The sequence below is a fragment of the Cnephaeus nilssonii genome (assembly GCF_951640355.1).
Source record: "Cnephaeus nilssonii genome assembly, chromosome: 7".
Classification (NCBI taxonomy): domain Eukaryota; kingdom Metazoa; phylum Chordata; class Mammalia; order Chiroptera; family Vespertilionidae; genus Cnephaeus; species Cnephaeus nilssonii.
The window spans coordinates 59853642-59878546 of NC_137078.1; the positions used below are offsets into that span (position 1 = coordinate 59853642).

General features: G+C 42.7%; 2 protein-coding genes across 2 annotated transcripts in view; one reads left to right on the forward strand and one right to left on the reverse strand.

Moving 5' to 3' along the window:
• Positions 1-16291, reverse strand: part of ATG4C (autophagy related 4C cysteine peptidase) — a 133353-nt gene extending 117062 nt beyond the window's left edge. Inside the window, exon 1 of the mRNA XM_079776468.1 lies at positions 16137-16291. The gene's annotated coding sequence lies outside the window, so the exon portion shown is untranslated. The remainder of the gene's footprint in view (positions 1-16136) is intronic.
• A 1324-nt stretch (positions 16292-17615) lies between these two features.
• Positions 17616-24905, forward strand: part of DOCK7 (dedicator of cytokinesis 7) — a 184322-nt gene continuing 177032 nt past the window's right edge. Inside the window, exon 1 of the mRNA XM_079777830.1 lies at positions 17616-17739. Within this exon, the coding sequence (XP_079633956.1) occupies positions 17702-17739 (38 nt within the window). The 5' untranslated portion in view covers positions 17616-17701. The remainder of the gene's footprint in view (positions 17740-24905) is intronic.

A 24905-nucleotide genomic window follows, 5' to 3' on the forward strand; every position in this document is an offset into this window, starting at 1 on the left:
GATAACATTTTCCTGGAATATGAATATTGTTTTCCTCAGCTAGCAAAATAATCCATTCAAAATGCTTTCTTGGAAAATATTTTGACATTATGGATGCTCATCCTTGCTGTTATCCCCACTTCATTTTGCGCTTCTGTTTTTCCTTTGGCATTTCTCTCTGAGGCATATTCTGGGTCAGGGAAATCTTTCCAAGTGCCCCTCAACTGCCTCCGCCTACCCATAAGGCTGGCCTTGCGTCCAACACACATCGACTTCTCTGCCTCCGAGGGTGTAGTCTTCCCTGGCCACAAAATGTAATTACTATTTTCCTTTCCCTTTCTTCCCACACTAGTTTCTTTCTGGTCTGCATAAGTGGCCCTTCCCACCCCCTGAATATCCAAATTACAATGTATTTTAGAAAAAACTCTCTGCTCCTCTGAAAACTTCCCTTCCCCGGGGCAGACCTCTGACTGCTATATTCACTTTTTACTATAGATAGTTATCACTGTTTGAGGTCTCACAGCTGACTCCATTGACTCAAAACAACACATCAAAGCCAAGATTCTGACCTACAAAACATTTCCTCAATAGCCTGATATGAAGCAAAGACAATCATACTGAGGCCTTTAACCCAGGTTGCACGAGCTCAGGGAAGTTAATTGTTTGATGATTTCCTGTACTTGAGGAGTAAATGCTTCCTTTTCCGACAACAGACTCACTAAAGCCTCAGTCAATGCAATGAAATTAGGGACTTGAAGAGCATCCTGTATTCAGAAAACAGGGAGTGGTAATTTATTTTTTTTAATATATTTTATTGATTTTTTACAGAGAGGAAGAGAGAGGGATAGAGAGTTAGAAACATCGGTGAGAGAGAAACATCCCCTACTGGGGATGTGCCCGCAACCAAGGTACATGCCCTTGACCGGAATCCAACCTGGGACCCTTGAGTCCGCAGGCCGTCACTCTATCCACTGAGCCAAACCGGTTTCGGCATGGAGTGATAATTTAGACTATGATGTTTGCAGGATCACAAAGGGCCCTCCCAGTGTGAGAATTCTTTTTTAAAAAAATATATTTTTATTTATTTCAGAGAGGAAGGGAGAGGGAGAGAGAGATAGAAACATCAATGATGAGAGAGAACCATTGATTGGCTGCCTCCTGTATGCCCCCCACTGGGGATCGAGCCCGAAAACCAGGCATATGCCCTTGACTGGAATCAAACCTGTGGCCCTTCAGTCCACAGGCCAACGCTCTAGCCACTGAGCCAAGCTGGCTAGGGCTCAGTGTGAGAATTCTTAATAATAGTTCTGAATATTTCTGGAGGGGCTGTGGCCCTTCTGTCAATGACTCCTTGATTTTTTTGCACTCTATGGAGTTCAGAGTCTCTTTCTTACAAAAGAGAAAAAGGTGGGTCTGGATAGTATGCAAGCATAAGCTACCAAAGAGACCAAACTCCTAAGCATAAAATAGAAGAGCCTTCATGAATTGAATTTTGACTAATCAGACAGTTTTTCCTTTTGTTTTATCCTGACAAAGATGCTTTCCTTGACCAAAATTTGGTCAGACTCCTCTAAGACTTCTTCTCAACTAGGCCTTGACCTTGGGCTTCAGTGTCTGTCTTTGTAGGCCTGCTTTGCCCAGTTTTAGCAAGAATCCTGCTAAGTCAGTTTAGAGAGAATTGCCCACCCTTGATATTGGGCCAAATTCTTCATCTGCCACTATCTCTTAGGTGATATACCTGATTACCCTGGCCTATAATCAGCAAAAATCCTAGTAGGTCAGTTTAGCAAGAATTATCCTACTCCCTTAGTAATTTTCCATTCACTGACAGACAACACCAATCACCCACACAACCCCCACCCCACCCCCTCCTTGCCTGTAAATCCCTACTTTCCCTTATAGTCCTGATAAAGACTAACTGGAACTTGAAGCAAATACAATCAGTAAAGGGGTCTATGGGAGGAGTTAAGGCTATGGAAGTTCTCACATTCTAGATAACTGTGGAAACCCTACTCGTGAGCACACCCTACAGGAAGAATTTTATAGTTATAATAAAGCTTTATGGTTCTGACTTCCCCTTCCCTTAACTTCCTTTTCCCTTCTATAAATACCCCTTCATCTTGGCGCACAGACCAGAATATACACGTGGCTTATTGTATTTGTGTGCACTGGGTTGCAACCCTTTCTTTTTCCCCAAATAATTTTTGTTGACAAAGCTAGTTGATATTATTTTTCATTCAACAGTCCAAATTGAGCCCAGTTCTCCACTGAGGTCTCTTTTCCCCTATTGCAATAGTTCCTAAATAAAATCTGTTTATACCACTTTACTTCCCAGCTCTGGTTTTCCTTTGACAGTCCACTGAAGTGGTCCTATGTTGTAGTCACACTGAATGATCCTCCACTCTGAGAACATTTCTTGCTTTTCCACACCTCCCTGCCTCTACACCTGCCTAGGAATGTCCTTGTTTCACTTCTCTGCCTGGTTGACTCCTAATCATTCTTTAAGACCAAGCTGACATTATTTATTAACCAAGTCCCTTCCTTTCCATTTCTAAAACCACTGCCAGAGCTCAGACCCTCAAAATTTCTTGGCTGGATGGCTGCCAACAGCTTACATTCACCAGGTCTCTAGTGTTGAATCTCTTCAAATTTATCTTCTACCCACCAGCCAGAGCAATTTATTTTAAACACAAATTTGATCATCTTATTTCTGTAGACTTTAATTTTATCAAATGAGAGAAAGAGAAAACAACTTGAAAAAATGTAGTAGTTTAAGGTTCTAAAATAATGTTCATAAAATTTAATTGAGCTTCTTAATTATATACCAACTAAGCTTCTCTTTTTTAAAAACATTATTTTTAAAAATATATTTTTATTGATTTCAGAGAGGAAGAGGGAAAGATAGATTGAAACATCAAAGATAAGAGAGAATCATTGATTGGCTGCCTCCTGCATGCCCCCTACTGGGGATCAAAATGGGAATTGAACAGTGACCTCCTCGGTTCATAGGTCGACGCTCAATCACTGAGCCATGCCAGCCGGTCAGAGCTTCTCTTTTTAACAGCCAACTCTCAAAGAGGAAAATCATCAGTCACCCACACTTCAGTGTGAATTACTTCGGATCAGTAGGAGTTGAGAGGCTAACCGGAGTAGAGTAGTACACTTTTGTTATTCTTACTGGCTGCACAGAACCTTTGAATACTCATCATATGTTTGGTGAGTCTTTCCTATTGATTAGAAGCCAAACCTCACTTTCACAACCTTCCCTGCAGTCACATTCCTCCAGTCCAATCCATGTGCACCAAACTTTGAACTGGAGGCTAAGGAAGTAAAGATGCATGCATGACCCAGTCTAGACCTTAATGCACCGGCTCTAATAAGAAGGTCCATGCCGCACTTTAGAATCAGTGGTAGAGACTGTGATGTTTCTCTGGTGGAGTTCTGTCATGTCATTTGGGTATTGGTCCTCCAAGCCTGGTTCTCTCATGTTCTGGGAGATTCTGTGAACTTCTTAATGTCCTTGAATATCCCTTTCTGTTTAAAATAGCTAGAATATATTCCTGTACATTCTATCTAATCCCGTGACTAACAGATGTAAGGAGGAAGAAGGAAGTACTTTTCATGGTGCTTTGGGGAAGACAAACCAGAAGGATGGGGAACTTTGGATGAGGGAACTGCAATTCAAAGACCATGAATCCTTCCCTAACCGGTTTGGCTCAGTGGATAGAGCGTCGGCCTGCAGACTGAAAGGTCCCAGGTTCGATTCCGGTCAAGGGCATGTACCTTGGTTGTGGGCACATCCCCAGTAGGAGGTGTCCAGGAGGCAGCTGATCGATGTTTCTCTCTCATCAATGTTTCTAACTCTCTATCCTTCCCTTCCTCTCTGTAAAAAATCAATAAAATATATATATATATTTTTAAAAAAGACCATGAATCCTTAAAGGAGCAGGGCAATCACCAAACTGCCCACTTGGTTAATTTTGCTTCTGGTCCTGGTAGGAGCCATTAAGGGCCTAAATGATTCCAAAAATAATTCCTTATCTATTTTAGTGAGCAAGGTGGGTGTATGGCTGAGAAATACTAATATCTATTGGTTTAGAAAGCTGCAGAATTTAATCTTCTCCAATCTTCTCAAGCTCCCTGGTCCAGAGAACCCTTGACTCTTCTAATACAGACCAGTCTCTTTACATATAATTGCTGTTCCTCTTTCCATGAGGAAGAAGAGGGAGGGAAGAGGAGGAGGGAGGTGCAGCAACAGCAGGAGCAGAGTACAAAGAAAGGAAAGAAGGAGGGGGAAATAATATGTGGAGAGGAGAAAATGCTGGGGAGAAAAGACATGCAAATGTCCACTTGAAAAAAGAGCATCATCCTTTTTCTTTTAAATACCTCGTCTCTTCTTGGCTTTCCTCTCCCTCTAAGACATTCATTCTACTAAGGATTTTTCCCATTTGAAAAGTCTTCCAGAGCATATTTCTTCACAAATATTAAGGCTTTCCTATAAATGCTAACTAGGATATAGGCCATCTAAATACATCTGAGGGAAAATATATTCATTTATCCAACAAATATTTACTGGGACCCTTTATATGCCAGGCACTAAGCTCAGGAGCAGTGCTGAATAAGATAGATAAAGGCCCTTGGGAGTTTTCATTAGCACTGAGCTCATCCATACTCTCATGTTTCATAATCTATTAAAACAAATGTTCTCTCTTGAAATCATAGCAGTGGTAAAATGGCAGATTAAAGTGTCTATCCCAAGGTTACATGCAGGTAGGCGCTTAGTATAATTGCTTTGTAATGATAAAGTGATGATACTATTAAAACTCTGAGTATAGGCAGGGTAATTTCTTGAACTTTATAAGGCAATGGAAAAAATTAATTTTTATCAAGAATATTGAAAAGAGCTATAAATCAATCAATTTGGACCTTCTAGATAGACAAATAGATGTATTTAACCTGTGAGTATGCTATTAGCGTTATTGAAGGTCCTTCTTTCCTACTCCTGATGTTTCTTTTCTGTGACAGGAGCCCATTAGTGTACATATTAGTATAGTGCTTCTGATCTTCTGCCAACTCTGCACTCATTTCATTCTGGGGGTGATGTGTTGTTGTTCTTTAAATATGTTTTTATTGATTTCAGAGAGGGAGGGAGAAGGAGAGAGATATAGAAACATCAATGATGAGAGAGAACCATTAATCGGCTGCCTCCTGCACGCCCCACACTGGGGATTGAGCCCACAAACCCGCATGTGCCCTGACCGGGAATTGACCCATGACCTCCTGGTTCATGGGCTGATGCTCAACCACTGAGGCATGCTGGCTGGGCTAGGGGTGATGTTTGCAAAAAGAAACTGGGCATGAACAACTCAGCTTCTATCTCTTGGGATAAAACTGAAGAGAGGGTGTATGTGTTTATCTCTCTGCTCCTCTAGGGACAGGCACCACCCATGCGGGGGGCAAAGCAGGGATCTGCTCAGTTCCAGCACTGCCTGAACTGGGTAGGTGTGGCTGAACAATTCTGGACTCAGTATCATGAAGTCCACTTGCTCAGACATCAGTCCCCCGACCTAAACTTTATCAGTAATAATGGTGGGGTTTTTTTTGTGTTTGTGTGTGTGTGTGTGTGTGTGTGTGTGTGTGTGTTTTGCTCCCACTGCCTTACTCTTATGTCTTGTTTTCTCATTTAGAAATGAGGTGAGGAAAAGGGACTAGTAATTGGCCCTTCCAATTAAATAAAGACTGTCCCAACAATTAAATGAAGAAAAAAGTAAAACTTAGTGGACAAAGCCCAAACTCTGACATCAGACCTGAATTTTGAATCTTGGCTGTGTGGTCTTGGTTAAGCCACCTAGCCTCAGAGAATCTCATTTCTTTTTTGTTACCCTCAGAATATTATGTTTAGCATTGTTGCAAAAGATGAAAGACAATGTATGTAAAGTACTAAGCACAATGTCTGGCATTTTATATTTTATAAACAGTAACTGAGGGTGGGGAGAGGGGCTGATTTGGAATATCCAACATTGAGACAGTTACAAAAGTATTTTTGCTTTCACGAAAACTTATCTTTTTAAGAAATAACACTAAAAATTTATTTTTAATTTCTAAACTAATTAACTAAAAATACATTCCTCATAAAAAACATTGCATGTTTTAAAATAATTTGGTAACTCAATAATTCTTTTGGAATTCAAGAGAGATAATGAGGATAATTAGAGTGAAAGTGATTATTTCCAGTTTATTCATCTCCCTCGATTATCATAGAGAAAATCTTTACTGGTAGTAATAAGGTCTTCCTTTGAGTCAGGTATGATGAGAGAAGTGCTGGGAAAGAACAAATCAGGCATCTCACTTTTGTAGACTATTTGTGTCCCCTCATTTTTAAAGCTAATGTTCCATGTATGAAATTGTCTGTGAGTCAACATAAGATACCTGCTTTTTTCCCCCTCATAGGCATCTTTCTGAACACAGTTTTCATCATCCTTGCCCATCTCTGCTGATTTCAATTCATCATTGGCAAAGGTATGGAGTGTTTTGTGGCTGGGAAACAGATTTATGAAAAGAATCCAGATATGTTTCTATTATTTTTCTGATGCATGCTTTCCAAGGTTCATTGGGTTTGGAGATTTTCATGTTTAGCTCAAATAAATGACAAACACTGTTATCAATTTGTGACCTATAACTCCACTGAAAAGTAACATAAATTGATTTGCTTTAGATTATGCTATTTGTTATGGGGATGCTTTTTCACGTTTTCTTTGCTGTCCTGAAAGTTTACACGTAGAATATTTTCTCTGCAAACGGACTGTTCAGGTAAAAAGCAGGTAAGAATTTCCCTTTTGTCTATTAGTGCTTTCACAGTTTATATCATTCTTAAACAAATCTACCTATCAGCAACTACACAAATAAAACTAGAATTAAAGGAACAAACTAATTCTATTGTGCTCACAAGTGGAAACGGTGTGCTTGTGCAAAGCACTAATGAGCGGTTCCTAAGATTATACGCACAGATTATAGGAACTCCAGGCTTCAGCATTCTATTGTGGGGTTCATACAAGGAGCCAGCCTATGCAGAGAGGGAGATGTTTTGGATCGGAACACTCACCCCACAATGGAAGCCATGAGAATACATCAAATGCATCAAATAAATGACTGAAAACATATCTCTGGTAAATCCAGACCACAAAGGACACTTGAATACCTGAATTCAACTTGATTTCTGACACTAGCACAATCAAATCAAGTGATTTTTTTTTTTTAGAAAATATTCTAAATGTACTCCTAACCAATATTGCCTAAAACGAAATGCTCTCTGGTTGACTCTAGGGCAAGCATGTCAAACTCAAAGGCTGACACAGGCCAAATAAACAAGGTTTAAGTTTATGTGGGCAGCGAAAAAACAAAAGCTTCAATTTTCAGAGAAATGTAGGTTTATTTCGATAAAGACATGCTGAATAGGAAGGGCTGAAATAAATGAGTTATCGTTAACATAAAATAATAGAACATTTTAATAAAATTTAATATATTTTCTTGAACATTAACTTACCAGACACTGAATAACTGCACAAATTAATAAGCGTAATGCAAATAAACCTGTTTTTCTTGTTCTCCGAAAGCGAAATATTTCCTGTTGCGCACAACAAACCCATCAGTACAAGACTAATGACGTGACAATAGGCTGCTGAAATAGTCGCTGCTAGTATTAGTGGAGAGAAATGGTGCGCCTGCGCGTGAGGTGCGCAAGGGAAATGACTGCAACACGATTATAGTAACCAGTCATTAGTGAACGTTGTAATTCGTTATTAATAATTATGTATAACAGGATAGAGTAAAAATTAAGTTACAAAATTTTTATTAAAACTTTCTTACATCCCGTTATGTTGGCTGGGCCGCAAAAATATTTGTTGTGGGCCACATGCGGCCTTCAGGCCCCGAGTTTGACATGCTTGATGTAGGGAATCAAATTTTCAGACGGCTTTGTCTCTAGCATCTTCTCCAGTTTCCCCCAGTGGGGAACAACATATTTACTGAGCCAATTTTGCTAATAAATATTAGAACTCTTTTAGTGGCCAGCATCAGAAACTCAACTCAGAATGCCTTAAGCAAAAACATGAATTTACTGGTTTATGTTAGTCTGAGTTAGATAATTTGGGGGCCTGGCTAGGTTCTCAAACCAATGCTGTTCAATACAGTATAAACACAATAAAAACCTCAAATGTGGTATTTAAAATATTCTATTATCCACATAGGAAAGGAAAAACAGATGACATTATTTTTTGCTAATATGTTTTATCTAGTTCAATATATCCAAAATATCATTCCCACATTAATCAATAGAAATTATTAATGAGAAATTTTACAGTCATACTAAATCTTTGAAATCAGTGTGATTTTACACATATAGCACATCTCAGTTTAGACTAGCCACATTTCAGGTGCTAGTCTTGGACAGTGCAGGTTGAAGCAATGCATCAGAAGGGTATAGCTTGCTATTGCTCCACTCAACTTGTCTTTCTGCCGGCCTCGGCATGCCGCCTCATCTGGCTAACTCGGCTTTCAGTTTTATACATTCTGCCTGTGGTGATCTTCTCTCCTACTCAGCCTTATTTACTAGAGACATGGCAGTGTTTGAATGGGTGTTCTTTATCGTAAAGGTTTTGAAGGAAAGGACACACCAGTCCAAATTCATTATTATTAACAGCAGCCACCCGAAGAGATCCAGAGGTACATAGGGCTAGATCCCACACAAATGAGCTTCTGTCCTGTGGAGCTTAGGGCCCAGTAGGGTGGCAAGTGGAAGCTTTCCGGTTTCCCAATGAGGGACTTCTCAGAACGCCACCTTGTTTTGGTTTTTATGGGGACTTTGTTACAAAGGCATGATTGATTAACTCATGGACTATGGGTGATTGCTTGGGTTCCAAGGGTTTTGGGAGCTGTGAGCCAGGAACTGTGGATAAAGAGTGAAAATACCTGAGAAATATACTTTGGTTATCTGAATAACCAAATAGATGTATTTCTTATAAATCACAATTTCAATGAGAACCATTTATTAGAGCCAGCAGCGAAGACAGAAGCAGAGTCGGAATCTGGTTGTCCTGATAGTGTTGGGAAGGGTAAGAACCCCTCCTTACCCTTCTTTAGTTCTTACGGCCGAAATAACAATAAAATGAATACAAAACCAGATTAACAGGAGAAAAAAAAAAAAAAAACACCACCAATTTAAAACATGTTCGCAGGGCAATCATAAATGATGCTCAGAGAAATGATGAACCAGACAATGTTTTATACTTTTTAGACAAAGAAACAATACAAATTTGAAAAACTGGCAGGACATTAGAAAAAGAATCTAAGCAAGGCTTGGGGATTTGTTAGTGAGGAATCTGATTAGAGTTTGGGCTTGAGTAGTAAGTCAATAAAGAGGCCATAAGGGTTGTTGGTACAGGCTCTTCAGTGCTAGATCTCTTAGCTCTGGTGATAATGTTGTCTCTCTAGCCCTCCTGGAACAGGGCACCTTTTTTTAAAAAAATATATTTTATTGATTTTTACAGAGAGGAAGAGAGAGGGATAGAGAGTTAGAAACATCGATGAGAGAGAAACATCGATCAGCTGCCTCTTGCACACCCCCTACTGGGGATGTGCCCGCAACCAAGGTACATGCACTTGACCGGAATCGAACCTGGGACCCTTGAGTCCGCAGGCCGACGCTCTATCCACTGAGCCAAACCGGTTTCGGCAACAGGGCACCTTTTACAGGAGAGATTTATTTCCTGCCTTCACAGAGATAAGGGGGTGGTCCAGGTACCCTTCTGCTTGTCAAGTAACTTTATTTCAAAGTAATCAATACACCACTATGGGGTATTTGGAGGTGACCTGTCTTGGGCCCCAGCAGTAGTCTGTCTATCCCACCTACTGTAAAACAATTGTGTGACAATATAGAGCAAAACTAGTAAATAAAGCAGTGATTTTTACTTATTTATTTATTTTAATATATTTTTAATTGATTTCAGAAAGAAAGGGAGAGAGAGATGGAAACATCAATGATGAGAGAGAATAATTGATCGGCTGCCTCCTGCCCACCCGCTACTGGGAATTGAACCGCAACCCAGGCATGTGCCCTTGACCAGAATCAACCCGGGACCCTTCAGTCCGCAGGCCGACACTCTATCCACTGAGTCAAACCAGCTAAGGCAAGAAAGCAGTGAATTTTAAAACAAATTGTAGGTAGATTAAAATAGCAAATACCAAAGCTAAGGTACAAGATGGCTTTCTACTTTAGAATCATGTAGTTAATGGATTTGGCAGCATTCTGAAGAGGCAATCACCTACTTTTCCCCCTATCTGTAAGCAAGGCTACGTCTAGTAGTCCCTAAGCAGAGCAAGCTATGCAGTTCTCTAAGTTATTTGGAAAAAGGATAGTCTACCACTCTTTTTCAGATTTGTCCTAGTACCAGATGATACTGATAACGGAGAATTCTTATTTGCCTCAACAATCATCTAGTTTTATCACTTTTATTTTATAACTGAGGAAAAAGAGGCCCAGAAAGGTTGCTATTTGCCTAAAGTTTCATAGTAATATTGTGGCAGAGCCAGAACTAAAACCCCAGTCGTTCTGATTTCCAGTCCCCTGCCCCAACTGTAGGAAGAGAAATTGTGACTTTCAGGACTTTCACCATTTCACTTTCTGTCTCTTCATAAGTTTTCAATGTGGTCCCTGGCACCCCAGCCAAGGCCTTAGCTTTCAGTTCATAGACTGAACCAGTTAGAGCACTGACCCCATACCTCTGAGATTCCCTCTTTTCCTGGTTGTGGCACGCAGAATTTTAAGATGGCCTCCAAAGTTCCTGCCTCTGGTGTATATGCTCTGTGTAAGCCCTCCCAGGTGTGTGGATGGGACCTGTGTGTACGATGAGACAGTCATTCCCTGGATAGGTTACATAATGTAACAAATGTATGATGGTGGTCGTCTTTGATTACACAGTGATAGACCATGAATATTGCTGCATTACATGGTTATATTTAGTGAGAAAATGGAATTCTATCTGAATGTATCTCCCTCGATTTTGCTTATTTCCACCTTCCAAATGCTGCATGGTTTTCTATCCTTTTCTTCCCTCCTGAGGTAGCAGATAAAAGGTACCTGTTTCTCTCAAGGTTGTCAAAAGTGTCTCCCTCGTATTTTCAATTTTCTCTCTCCTCTTAATTCTTCCTTTAGTCTACAAACATGTAGGGTCTCCTACCGGTCAGAACCTTTCCATGACTCCAACTCTTGAACTTTGGTGCTGCTTCTTTTCTCTGTCAGACCTGTTTGTTCCAGAGCTTCCCTACTGTTCCTAAAGAACACTAGGATCTGCTGGGCCCAGATCCAGAATCAATAATCCCAGCAGGTTTCAGCTCCTAGCCCCCTGAAATCAAATCACAGCACAACAGGGCACCACTGACATTCATCCCAAGCTGGCCCTTGGGCCAACATTTCTTCTACTTGCTTTATTTCTTTAACCCCTGGATGCTTAGACCTTCTAGCCTGGCTACATGATAGAGTCATTCTGTGAGCTTTCACCTCTGTTTCTTCTCTAATCAGCAGGTTGTCTTCTCCCTTCTGACATCATACCAATTTAGGCCTTTTTTATTTTCTTTTTTTCTCTTAGAAAGAATGATATAATGAATCCCAACAGTCCCATCACCCAGATTCAACATTTATCAACATAAACCCAATGTTAGGTTATTATTTTTTGTGTGGCCAAAACCACATAACATTAAATGTATCATCTTAACATTTTTAAGTATAAAGTTCTATAGAGTTAAGTATATTCACATTGTTGTGCAATAGCTCTCTGGAACTTATTTTATCTTTTAACACTGAAACTTTATAAGCATTAATTATGAATCATATTGGATTGCTTTTAAAGCAAACCCCAGAGCTTACATAATTTAATTTATAAATACTTCAGTGTGTATCTTCAAGGAATAAAGATCTCTCTCTCTCTCTCTCTCTCTCTCTCTCTCTCTCTCTCTCTCTTTCTCTCTCTCTCTGTGGTACAACCACAAAACCCTTATCAAACATAAATCAACAGTTCAACAGGATGACACACTCAAAATAAGGTAACTCTATGAGGGTTTATTTAAAGGTTGTGGGTATAGGGGAACCACAATGTATAGTGTAGTAACCTAGGGTAAGCGGCTAAGTTGGTACTACCTGCAGACCCATAGGGATAAGATGAGGGAGTGGTTACCAGAACTTGGAAGGAGAATGAGTTTAGAGAGTTGGCTCTTCTTAGAGAAGCAATGTTCTTTGGTCAAGAGATACAGCAAGGAAGAGGTGGCCTTGCAGGGAGGGAGGCAGGGGAATAATACCTTGACATTACTCTCCTTCCTCCCATGGTTCTCTTGCCAGTATTTCTCACTGGCCAAGTCCATCTAATAGCTAAAGGCCGTGGGAACCCTGCTGATTTAGTTCATATAGGCCAGCCTTCTGGAGAAGAGAACAGGCTGGAGGGTGTATCTGGAGGAACATCTGGAAGATATTCAGAAAATAATAATTCCTATCATCATTTAATACCAAATCAGAGATCAGAATTTGCTGTCTCACAAATGCCTTTTATTTTACTGTTGGTTTGTTTTCTTTGGACCCATGTGTTGTATTTAAGTTGCTATGTGTGATGGTTAATTTTATGTGTCCATTTGACTGGGACACAGGGAGCCTAGATATTTGGTCAAATTTTATTTTGGGTGTTTCTGTGAGGGTATTTTTGGATGAGTTTATACTCAAATCAATAGGCGAAGTAAAGCAAATCACCACCCTCCCTAAGGTGGGTAGGCCTTATCCAATCAGTAGAAGGTCTAAATAGAACAAAAAGGTTTAACTTCCCCCAAATAAGAGGGAATTCCTCCTGTCTGATGGCCTTTGAACTGGGACATCAGTTCTTCCTACTTTCAGACAACTCAAAATCAAATATTGGCTCTTCCTGGATCTTGAGCCTGCTGGCCTTCGGACTGGAACTGCATTCCCAGCTCTCCTGGTGGTCATGCCTTCTGACTGGGACTGGAACAACATCATTGGCTCTCCGGGGTCTCCAGCTTGCTAACTGCAGATCTTAGCACTTAGCCTCATTATCTGCGTGAGCCAATTCCTTATAATAAATCTCTCTCTTTATCTGATTGGTTCTGTTTCTTTGGAGAACCCTGACTAATATAGTATGTCTCAAGTCTATTTTATTCTTTTAAAAAAATAATTTTATTGAAATATGATACAATAGGAAATACATATTGGTCTTTGTCTAAAAGCCTAGAATTCCTGAGTGATAGAAGTGACAGGAACATCTTTTGTTATTAATAACGATCTCCTTTCAACCACATCTTTTATGCAAATGAGGTGATTCTTGGTGGGCCCCAAAATAGCTTCAGGATGGGGGCTGGTTGCCAGAGGAACCACTTGTGATTAGAGGGTGGGACTTTCAGCCCCACCCACAGACCTCAGAAGAGAGGAGTGGCTGGAGATCGAATTCAATCACCTATGGCCAATGATTAATCAATCATGCCTACCTAATGGAATCTCCATAAAACTCCTAGATGATGGGGTTTGGAGAGCATCTGAGTTGATGGACACATTCATGTGATGTATTAATCATTGCTTCTGGGGAAATGTAAATTAAGGCAAGATCACAAAATATTTAGTCCATGGCATTTATTTGCTCAAAAATATTCACAGAGTGATTATAATAGATCAGGCAGTGTAGTATATGCTGGAAATACAATGGTGAACAAGAGATCAAATCTAATGGGAAATACAGATTAATAGGCAATTAGTGAATAGTGTAGTAAGCAACATAAGAGTAAATATAGGTGCTATTAGTTGTGCAGTGTGGGTAGGTTTGGAATCCCTGAATTATCTCTTGTAAAAATCATATTGCTAGACATTAAGAGAGAGTGAGTGACAGAGAACGAGGTAGACAAAAGCTTCCTTAGCTTAGACTTTGTGCCCAACTCCTAGACTTCAGTTTGGGATTGAGGTAAGCCCAAGTGGCATGGCCCAGTCATCCCTTCCTCTGGGCCACACTCATTGGCCTTCCGTAGAGCCTTCTAGTGGAGGGAACCTCATGTCAATTTTATTGCAGGAATCCAGTGATGCTTAATAAAAGCTCAAGCTTAAATAAAGGAACCACTCTCTATCTCCTTCCCTCCCCCAAGTCCCCCAAAGAGAACGCATTCTGCCTGCAAAGCCAGAACTTTATCCCTCGTAACACAAACACTCCGTGGCCTTAGAACCTTGACTTTGTCACAACCATAATCTTCCTTAAAGGGGAAACTTGAACTCTGTAAAGGTTAGAATGTGAAACTAATATGAATTCCTCTCCCTTTTTTTCTTCTTGCCTAAGTCTTCTGCTTAAAGGACTTTAGAACAATGTGTATGTCTAGTGGGAAAACTGTCCTGAGGCTCTCTTACTTAAAAGTCACTGTTTTGAGGCTGCTCTGCCAAATAGGTCCTGGCTCTTGGTAAGTTATTTCTTTGCCAGTATCTTCCCATCAGTGGGAGACTTGGGTTCTGAATTCATCAATGTCTGAGCCACTGGTGCTCCAGAGTTCCAAACAGTCTTTCCACAAAGTTTTAATAGGGTTACACATAGTTAAACTCCATCTAGTTTTCACCACCTTATGTCAAATGAACATCCTGGTGATAATCTGGTCTTTAACTGATGCTGAGACCTGATGCTATCTAGAACTGACATGGAGCATCCTGAACTTTTCCCGTGTTAGTACTTAACATACATTTTACTTGTTTATTTCTTCAACTAGACTCTAAACTCTTTGAGGATACAAATAGTGTCTTATTTACCGTTATATCTCCAGGGCCTAGTAGCATTGGTTGACTAAATAAAGGTCTCTATCAGGTAAGGCTCTTTCAGTTGCTAATGTCAGAAAACCAAATGAACTCAAATTAGCTTAAGCAAAATCACAAACCAAACCAAACAACAGACAAAACCTCAGCACATTACTTTGTGTAACTGCAAAGTCCAAGGATCAAGTAATGTTATAGGAGCTCATCTCTTCCTCCTTGTTCCCATTTTTTGCTCTCCTCTCTGCTGTGTCTGACTTCACTCTCAGGCAAATGAGATGGAGGTACCTGGTAGAGCACATACAATTTTTAGTTCTGATTGGGCCCAATAGTCTTGGCTTGATTCACATGCCTATCTCTAAACTAGTTACATAAGACAGAGGATTGTGCTGCTCTGCTTTCCAGGGTTTAGGCCACACATACTCATCCTTTAAACTGGGACGACAGGGGAGCTGGGGTGGGGAGGTCAGCTCCATAGAAGTATGGTGAATTGAGGCCAGTGTGTGTGTGTGTGTGTGTGTGTGTGTGTACGCACGCACACGTGTACATATGTGCACGTGTGCGCAGGTTGGTGTGGGAAGCAGGAATGCTGGTCAGCCAAAGCAATTCCACTCTCACTTCCTTTGTTGAACTCCATACATTCCCTGAGATTGGACCCCTGTGGAACATGGACATCTGCCCGGACTGGTCTTGTCTGTGACTGCCAGTACTTCCCCAGAGATGGGGGCCACCATTCTTGCTTGGAGTATTCCCCAAACTTTGTCTAGCCTGCTTACAGCTTGGTCCTGCAAATCCTCTTTCTGCTCTAAATGTTCCCAGCAGGCTGCACAGTGCATGCAATGTCCTTCCAGACACTTTGGCAACTAGTGAGTCATGTATACAAAGAACTATTCAAAACAGAATTTGCTCAGTTTTCTATGAGAGTGGTGAAAAGATGTTTGGGGAGCAGAGATAAAGGCATACAACATCTGGCTGGGCTTGAGAGCAGACAACCAATTCAGGGACTATCAAGCACCCAGGACAAGCATCAGTGTAATGATGAATAATGATAGTAATAGTGATCTATATGTTGCTAATACATATAATACATTAGCAACAACAGTTGCTAATACATATAGTACTTACTGTATGTCCTTTTCTAAGAACTTCATACGAATTAACTCAATGAATCCTCACTCTACTCTTTCAAGTAGGTACAATTATTTCCCCCATTTTAGAGTTGTAGTTAAGTAATTTACCCAAGGTCACATAGGAAGGAAGCGGCAGAATAAGATTGGGTTTCTAGACAGAGGATCTGAAAGGCCATGATACAGTGTGAGCCTTGACTTACAGTTTTATAAGCAGCTGTTTCATCTTTCCCAATGGACTCAAACTTCCCGAGAGCAGGACTGAGTCTAATCCAGCTTTGTATTTTCCAGAACCCTAGGTGGGCTCTACACTTAGGTAGAACCTACATATATCTCCTCTTTGAGGAAACTATCTTTGCTGGAGTGAGCACTGTTATACAAAATATGCACATGAAATCTCCCACACTGTTGAGCACTGGACAGGAAGTTCTGGATCTGACTAATGGAGGTTTTTACCTCTGACTCAGTGTATGAGTCCAGGCAAATAACTTAATGGCTGAATACTACAAATTTGCCAACTGTAAAATAGGAAAATAAGAATCCCACGTACTTCACAAGGACACAGCGAGGATGATAATAAATAAATACATAGGGTAAATTCTTGCAAAATTTAAGAGGAAAGGTACAAAAAAACCAAGATATTGTTCTTATTTTCACTGTAACTTCACTAATCAGCAAATGTGCACTAGGAGGCAAACAATCTAGACACATGGGATTACAACAGAATAATAAAGCATGCTTTCTGCTACTCCCTATTTAATAATCAGATTTAATGGGCAAGATCAGTTAGAGTGATAAGCAGAAATTACTTAATAGAATAGGAAATTGGTAAAGTACATAGAGCTCACTTCGTCCAACATATATAAAGGAAAATGAGATCCAGAAGGGGGAAGTAACAGACTCAGGAAGAGTACTATCAAGGCAGAAACACTTGTCCTCCAAGCAAAGGCCTGGGCTCTGGGCTTGAACGCCAGTGGCAGAGATTACTATCTGTGTGACCTGGGGCCAGTAGCTTAGCTTCTCTGAACCAATTTCCTTCTCGCTAAAACTGTGATCGCAACTTACTTCAGAGAGCCATTGTGAATTTTAAATAATTTCGTGCGTGTAAAACTTTAATCCAGGGCCCGGCGAAGCACCGCAAGTCAACTATCATTACTGTGACTTCTGTAGGAGAAGGGTCTTTTCTGTCTCTTTCTCTGTAAGACAAACCATTCTTTGTGCAGTCAGACCCCGTTCACACGGTGGAAAAAGAAAAGAAAAGTGCTTTTAATAGGTCGGAGACGGGCGCTGCTGGCTCTCGAACCGAGCCACCCGGGGCGGCAGAGCACAGCCCCGCTCAGCCAAGTCCATCTTCCATTTCCTTCCCTGCCTTTTTGGGAAGGGCCCCCTCGCTTCCCTCACCCCCTCCCGCTAGGTCGCTGGCCCCATTCTGGCTTCTCTCTCGGTCCTGGAGGTCGTGCGGGCCACAGCAGCGCGGCGGCCAGGGCTGGCGCCTCGGTCCCCGGTCCCCCCACGCCCCATTCTTCCTCTGGGTTCCCTCGCCGGCACTCCCGCGGGAATTGACGCGCTTGTGTTAGGGCGGGGGGAGGGGGGGGGAGCGGTTTCTCGCTGCGCCGCTCTCAGGAGCATTACGGTAGGGCTCGTTCCCGGCTCGGCCGCCAGCCCCAGCCTCCCGAGTCCGGCGCCGGGACTGGCGGAGGCCGCGAGCGAGGGAGCGCGAGCTGGGAGGCACGCGCCCGCTCTCCGCGCCCAGACCGCCGCCGCAGCCATGGCCGAGCGCCGCGCCTTCGCCCAGAAGATCAGCAGGTAAATCTCGGGCGTGGGACGCGTCGCCGTTGCCGGGGGGAAGAGCGGGGGAGTCCTCCCGCGCCGGGCCTCGGGGGTGGGTGGGTGTGGCGGCGCGGGCGCCGGGATCCCGCGGCCTGCCCTGCGGCGGGGCGGAGAGGCTGGCGGCTGCGGCCTCGCGCCGCCCTCGGGTCCCGGCCCGCAGCCTCGCCTGCTCCGGGACCTCGAGAGCCCGGGGCGCCCGCCTCCACCTCCGCCGGCCCGCGGGCACCCGGGCCTGGAGTTTCGCTGCGGCTCACGGACGGGCGGGCGGGTGGGGGAAGCTCCTCGGCCGGCCGGCTGGTCGGCGGCGCTTCCCAAATTCTTTGTGTCCCCACCCCCGGCGCCGGGAAAGCCGCGGCGCTGCGCCCCCTCGCTCTCCCCGCCCACTCCCCGTGTGCCCCCCGGAGGGCGCGGGCGGCCGCCCTCCTCTCTCCACCCCGACAAAAGGAGCGGCGCGCGCGGGCTGGGCTCTGGCCGGGGGAGGCCGCCCCTCCTTCACGCCTCCTTCCCTTCCTGGGAGATCTGACAGGGACCCTCTTGGCACCCAGAGGCCCAATTCAGAGCGGGCTCCTCCTGCACCCAGGATTGATGGCCACAATGGAAAGTTAAGAACCTGCGGTCTGCACCTTCCGGGTGCTGCTGCAGAACGTTGGGCGAACGGAGGGCTGCAGCTTGCTGTTAATACCATGTGCATTGCAGCGCGTCCCCGTCTTTCCAGAGGAAGATGGATGAAAGGCAGTGTCCTTCACTCACTGGTCCTTTCACTGAGGTTTCACCTGTTTGGGGTGGGTTGATTGTCACCTTTCTCCCCGGCTCTCAAAACTAAAAACTGAAATACTGTGGAGGATTCTAGTATTTGTAGGATTTCTTTGTGGGATATACCAGTGTATAAGATGCTAGGCATTTTTGGTTTCTAGGGATCATGGTGTTCCAATAAAAGAAACATTCACATGTATTGTTTTGACAATTGTATTTCTGTGGGTCTGGATCTTTTTGGTTTGCTGAGGTTTCTTAAAAGATTTTTGGACCTCGCAAACAGGTCCTTTCTGAACTGCCTGAACTTCCATTGTGCTTCTCTGTTTTGGCACGTTGTATATGTAAACCTAACATTTCTTTGATTTAAGCTTTGTGCTTAATTTTTTTTCTTTGACGTTTTAAAGATGTACTTCATTTTCTCCTTAAGAGGCAAAATAGTAAATGCTAAAGGGCACGGACGGGCTCTAGTGTTAAACTATTGACATGAGATCCCTACTGTTATTTTCTAACTTGCTATCTTGGCCAAATTGTTTAAGCGATCTTAAGCTTTACTTTCCTCCTCTGGAAAATGGGTATAATAACAGTGCCCAGATCGTAGAATTGTTGTGACAATTAAATGGCAAAATGTGTGTAAAGTGTTTAGCATAGTGCATGGCCTATGCTAGCTGTCACTGAACACTTAAAATAATTAGCATATCCTAGAGAGTTGTGATTGACTTAATACTCAATTAGTACTTTATTTGTAAAACAATTGGGTCTCGTTTCTGAAGGCAGTGCCATTTTTAAAAAGATATATTACTTGACACCATGCTTAGTATTAATTTCTCTTTAATGAAACCAAAAGTTCATCTCTGAGAACATTGCACTGTTCAAGAATGTGCACATTAGGAATTTAGATATGAAATATATACAGTGTTTGCTCTCCATCTATGGAGTTTGTTTTCATATGGGACAGGACAACACACACACACACACACACACACACACACACACGCGAGATCGGTTTTGCAAAACTAACACTAAATTCAAATTAATATAGCCTTATAAAGTAAAGTTAGGCCCTTGCTGGTTTGGCTCAGTGGATAGAACATCAGCCTGTGGACTATTAGCTGTGTCCTTAGGCAAATTTTTAACTTCTTTGTGCCTCAGTTTCCTCATCTGTAAAATGGGAATGGTGGTAATAGAAATTGTCTTAAAAGTATATTGGGGCCCTAGCTGGTTTGGCTCAGTGGATAAAGCGTCATCCTGGGGACTGAAGGGTCCTGGGTTCCATTCTGGTCAAGGGCACATGCCCAGGTTGCGGGCTAGATCCCCAGTAGGGGGAGTGCAGGAGGCAGCTGATCAATGATCCTCTCATCATTGATGTTTCTATCTCTCCCTCTCCCTTCCTCTCTGAAATCAATAATAATAAAAGAAAAAAATCAGGAGACAGAATAGGTTTGAGGGTAGAAATGAAGTGGAATAGATACCATGATTCAGTGTTGGACATGCTCATTTGAGGTGCTCATGGAGCATTCAAAGGGAAAAGTCTACTAGGTTGTTGGTACAGGTTGTAGGTGCAGAACAGAGAGAATGGGATGAAGATCTAGATTTGGGAGTCATCAGTAAGTTGATTGTAATTGAAGCAGAGGAGATGAAAGCCCAGGAGAAATGTGCAGTCTTAATTTGGAGGGAAGGCCAAGGACAGAACTGCTATAGATGAAGTATTATCTGCTTATTGTGAGTGAAAGGCACTTTCTTCCTTGTTGCCAAATATGACTGAATAATACTTCTGAATAAATTCTTGTTCTGCTTCTTAGTTTCCTACTAAAGGAAGTACAACAGCACAAACTCTGGAAGCAAACTGCCTTAGTCTGCCATACTAGACAGACTGCCCCTCATTGAGTAAACTTGGGCATGTTACTTTATTCACCTTATTATGCCTCATTATCTCTATCTATAAAATGGGATAATAGTACGACTTATAGGTTTGTTGTAAAGATTAAATAAATCAATACATGTAAAGTGCTTAGAACAGTGCTTTTTACTAGTGCCCAGTAAGTGTCAACAATTTTTTGTTATTACAGTATTTATAATATGGCTAGGACCTTTTCTTGGTAGTGATAATCCCTTCTATAGTGTGCATATATGAAATCTGTTGCTCTGAAAAACCTGTTGCTATTTGAAACGTTAACTTTCTTTTTTAAAAAGCTTTATAATTATTAGAAACTTTACTTAAAAAAGAATTACGTTGATTACTTTTCTGGCTCAGTTATTTCCTAATCCTTTTGCTGTTATTTTAGTGCTGTTATTTTTTGAAGCTGTGATTTTCAAGCTCTTTATTCTGTATCATTGATTGTTCTGCTTACCTCAGCTCATCATAAAAAAGCAGCATGTTCATTTTGTCAATATCTTGTCTCCCTACTTTTTAAGGACAAGGCACATGCATTGTTAAGGTTTATACTCACCCCCAGCATATAATATGTACATTTTTTGGAATGTTGACTGTAAATTAATGATCTAGGATTTTGTTTGGATTATTTTGTCCTGTTACTTGATATTCAGCAGTAACGATGAGCATTTGTATATTCTTAAAATACGTTTTACTACATTTTCATCTTCATAACCCAGAGAGGCAGAAGAACACAGTAAAAAAAAATCCAGGGCACATTATACAGGTTGAAATTTTGCTTATATCACCAATAGCTATGTGATTCTGTAAAGTTGATCTAACCTCTCTATTTTCATTTATTCATCAGTGAAGCAGGGATAAATCACCTCCATAGGATTAATGTAAGGATTAAGTGAGTTAATACATGTAAAAAAATTAGAACTGTGCCTAAAACATAAGAACCATTAAAAAAAAGTTAGCTGCTGCTATTCTTATTTCTATATTATTTTTTGTTATTATTTTGTCCATAATCTAGATAAGGAATTGAGGCCTACTGGGCATGTGATTATTTGCTTAAATTGGAACTCAAATCCTAGTACTCTGATTTCTAGTCTTAAGGTCTTATGCTTAAAATAAATTTAAAAAAATTTATTGGTTTGAGAGAGAGAAACATCGACTCGTTATTTTACCCATTTATACATTCACTAGAAGCCCGGTGCACGAAATTCGTGCACGGCGGGGGGTTGTCCCTCAGCCCAGCCTGTACCCTCTCCAATCTGGGACTCCTGGATCGGGCCTAAACGGGCAGTCAGACATCCCTCTCACAATCCAAGACTGCTGGCTCCCAACTGCTTGCCTGCCTGCCTTCCTGATTGCCCCTAACCGCTTCTGCCTGCCAGCCTGATCACCCCCTAACCACTCCGCTGCCAGCCTGGTTGATGCTTAACTGCTCCCCTGCCAGCCTGTTTGCCCCCAACTTCCCTCCTCTGCCAGCCTGGTCACCCCTAACTGCCCTCTCCTGCAGGGTTGATCACCTCCAACTGCCCTCCCTTGCAAGCCTGGTCCCTCTCAACTGCCCTCCCTTGCAGGCCTGGTCCCTCACAACTGTCCTCCCTTGCAGGCCGGGTGCCTCCCAACTGCCCTCTCCTGCTGGCCATCTTGTGGTGGCCATCTTGTGTCCACATGGGGGCAGGATCTTTGACCACATGGGGGCAGCTATATTGTGTGTTGCAGTGATGATCAATCTGTATATTACTCTTTTATTAGATAGGATAGAGGCCTGGTGCATGGGGGCCAGCTGGTTTGCCCTGAAGGGTGTCCCGGATCAGGGTGGGGTTCCCTTGGGGCGTGGGGTGGCCTGAGTGAGGGGCCTGTGGTGGTTTGCAGGCCGGCCACGCCCCCTGGCAACCGAAGCAGAGGCCCAGGTATCTGGAATTTATTTTCCTTCTACAATTGAAACTTTATAGCCTGGAGCGGAGCCAAGCCTGCTGCTCCCTCGGGGGGCAACCATTTCTGTGGCAGTTAATTCACCTTCTACAATTGAAACTTTGTAGCCTTAAGCGGGTGAGCCCGGTCAGGGTGTGCGGAAAGCTTTTCTTCCCCTGTTGCCGGCGGCAACCCTGGCCTGCTCTCTCAAGCTCCATTCTGCTGCCATTTGTTTGAATTTGTTTACCTTCTATAATTGAAACTTTGTAGCTTGAGTGGAGGCTTAGGCCTGCAACGACTATGGAAAGCTTGGCTTGCTCTGTTACCTGGGAAACCTTGCTCTCTGTGGCTGTAGCCATCTTGGATGGGGTTAATTTGCATACTCGCCCTGATTGGCTGGTGGGTGTGGCTTATGTGGTGGAGTGATGGTTAATTTGCATATTACCATTTTATTAGAGAGGATTGGTTGCGTCCTGTATGTGCTCTTACCTGGGATTGAACCGGCAACCTTAGCATATTGGAAGGCAGCTCTAACCAACTGAGCTACCTGGTCAGGGCAGGTCTTACACTTTTTTTTTTTAAATATATATTTTATTGATTTTTTACAGAGAGGAAGAGAGAGGGATAGAGAGCCAGAAACATTGATGAGAGAGAAACATCGATCAGCTGCCTCTTGCACACCCCCTACTGGGGATGTGCCCGCAACCAAGGTACATGCCTTGACCGGAATCGAACCCTGGACCCTTGAGTCCACTGGCCGACGCTCTATCCACTGAGCCAAACCGGTTTCGGCTTACACTTTTTATTCTACTGTATTTTCTTTCTGCAAAATATTTTCTGGAGTAGTTCCAGATTTTCTAAGAGTGCTACTGTTAGCATCTCAAAAGTTATCCTTGCCTTTTTAGTCTTGCCTTTGTTAACTTAGTAGCATTTTGCTGCTAAAGAAGCAGAATATAATGAAAGGCTTTTCATCAGATCTTTATTTCTGATGAAAATTTTACATGAGTAGGGTTTCCTATATATAGGCTTATTTATAACCCCAATTGTTTTTAGTCCTGAACCTGTTCATAACTCTGGTTGGGTAGGCCCAATCTTTCAATCTGTTGAATCTGCTATGTTCAATTCATTATCTCACTCCTGATCAAAGTAAATCCTTTCCGATTACTATCAACTACTTTAATGCTGCCTCTTTTGTCACTTTGGACATATACTTCATTGAGCTTTTGTTATACTCATTTCACTAACTCTTAATGCTGAGTATCTTATAACCTACTAGAGGCCCAGTGCAAGCCTGCACCCTCTCCAATTGGACATCCCTCTCACAATCTGGGACCACTGGCTCCTGAGTTCTCACCTGCCTGCCTGCCTGCCTGATCGCCCCTAACTGCCTCTGCCTGCCAGCCTGATCTCGTCCCCAACTGCCCTCCCCTGCAGGCCTGATCTCGCCCCCAACTGCCCTCCCCTGCAGGCCTGATCTCGCCCCCAGCTGCCCTCCTCTGCTGGCCAATTTGGTTCTGACTGGTTGGTTTCTATGCCAGTCAGCGTCAAAAGCTCCACCTCCTAGGCAGCCATTGGCTTCCCACAGCACCCACATTTGGTTCTGATTGGCCGGTGTCTATGTCAGCGTCAGAAGTTCTGCCTCCTAGGCAGCCATTGGTTCTTCACAGCACCCACATTTGGTTCTGATTGGTCAGTTCCTATGCCAGTTAGTGTCTCTGGGTCTATCAACGGGGCCTGATCACGAAGGCGGGGCTGATCAGCAGCCCCGGTGGAGATCTGGAGAGAAATGGAGGCGAGGCTGCTGGTCAGACTGGGAGAGAAAGAGAGAGGCAAGTGCTGATCAAAAGCTGCCACAGAGGCAACGGATCAGTCCCTGCTTCTCTCTTCAGGCCTGTCTCTGGCCCTGATTCGCAGCCCCTCAGCAGTCAGTGCTGGGGCACTGCGCCTGCAGCGGAAGCAGTCAGCGCTGGGTTGGCCGAGCCTCAGTCGTTACTGGTTACGACCCAGGGTTTTTATATATTAGGATTTCTTACTCATGAGCTGTAGAGTAGTGTTAGAGGGAAACTAGACCAGTTCACACAGACAATAGAGTGGTGAAGGCCTGGGAGGGGTGGGTTCAGGGTGGAGGGGGTCAATGGTAAAAAAAAAATCCACAACCGAACAAAGGGGACATCTGTAATACTTTCAACAATAAAGAAAAAAATAAAAAAACACCCCAAAATTGATCTCTTATTAATAGTTCTCTTTGAAGTTTATTGTAAATCATTTCTCTCATTTATTATCTTTGTTTCCCTACATCATCTTTTACTGAAAAGTTTGACATGAGTTCTTCATTTTAACCTCAGCATACTACTGTGCCAATATGTTATTTAACCATCTTTTTCTTGAGCCTGAAAAGTGTCTAATCTCTGAGGCTTACCTATTTTATTGTACTTTGAGTCCCATACCTTGCCACTTCCCTCAGAACCTTGATCTCACAATTTTTCCTTTCCTTTCTAGCATCTTCAATATATTCCTTTTAATGGATGCTTCCCTAAACCATAAGACTTACTATGCCTTTCTCATCATAAAACAAAGAACCATTGAGTCTTTT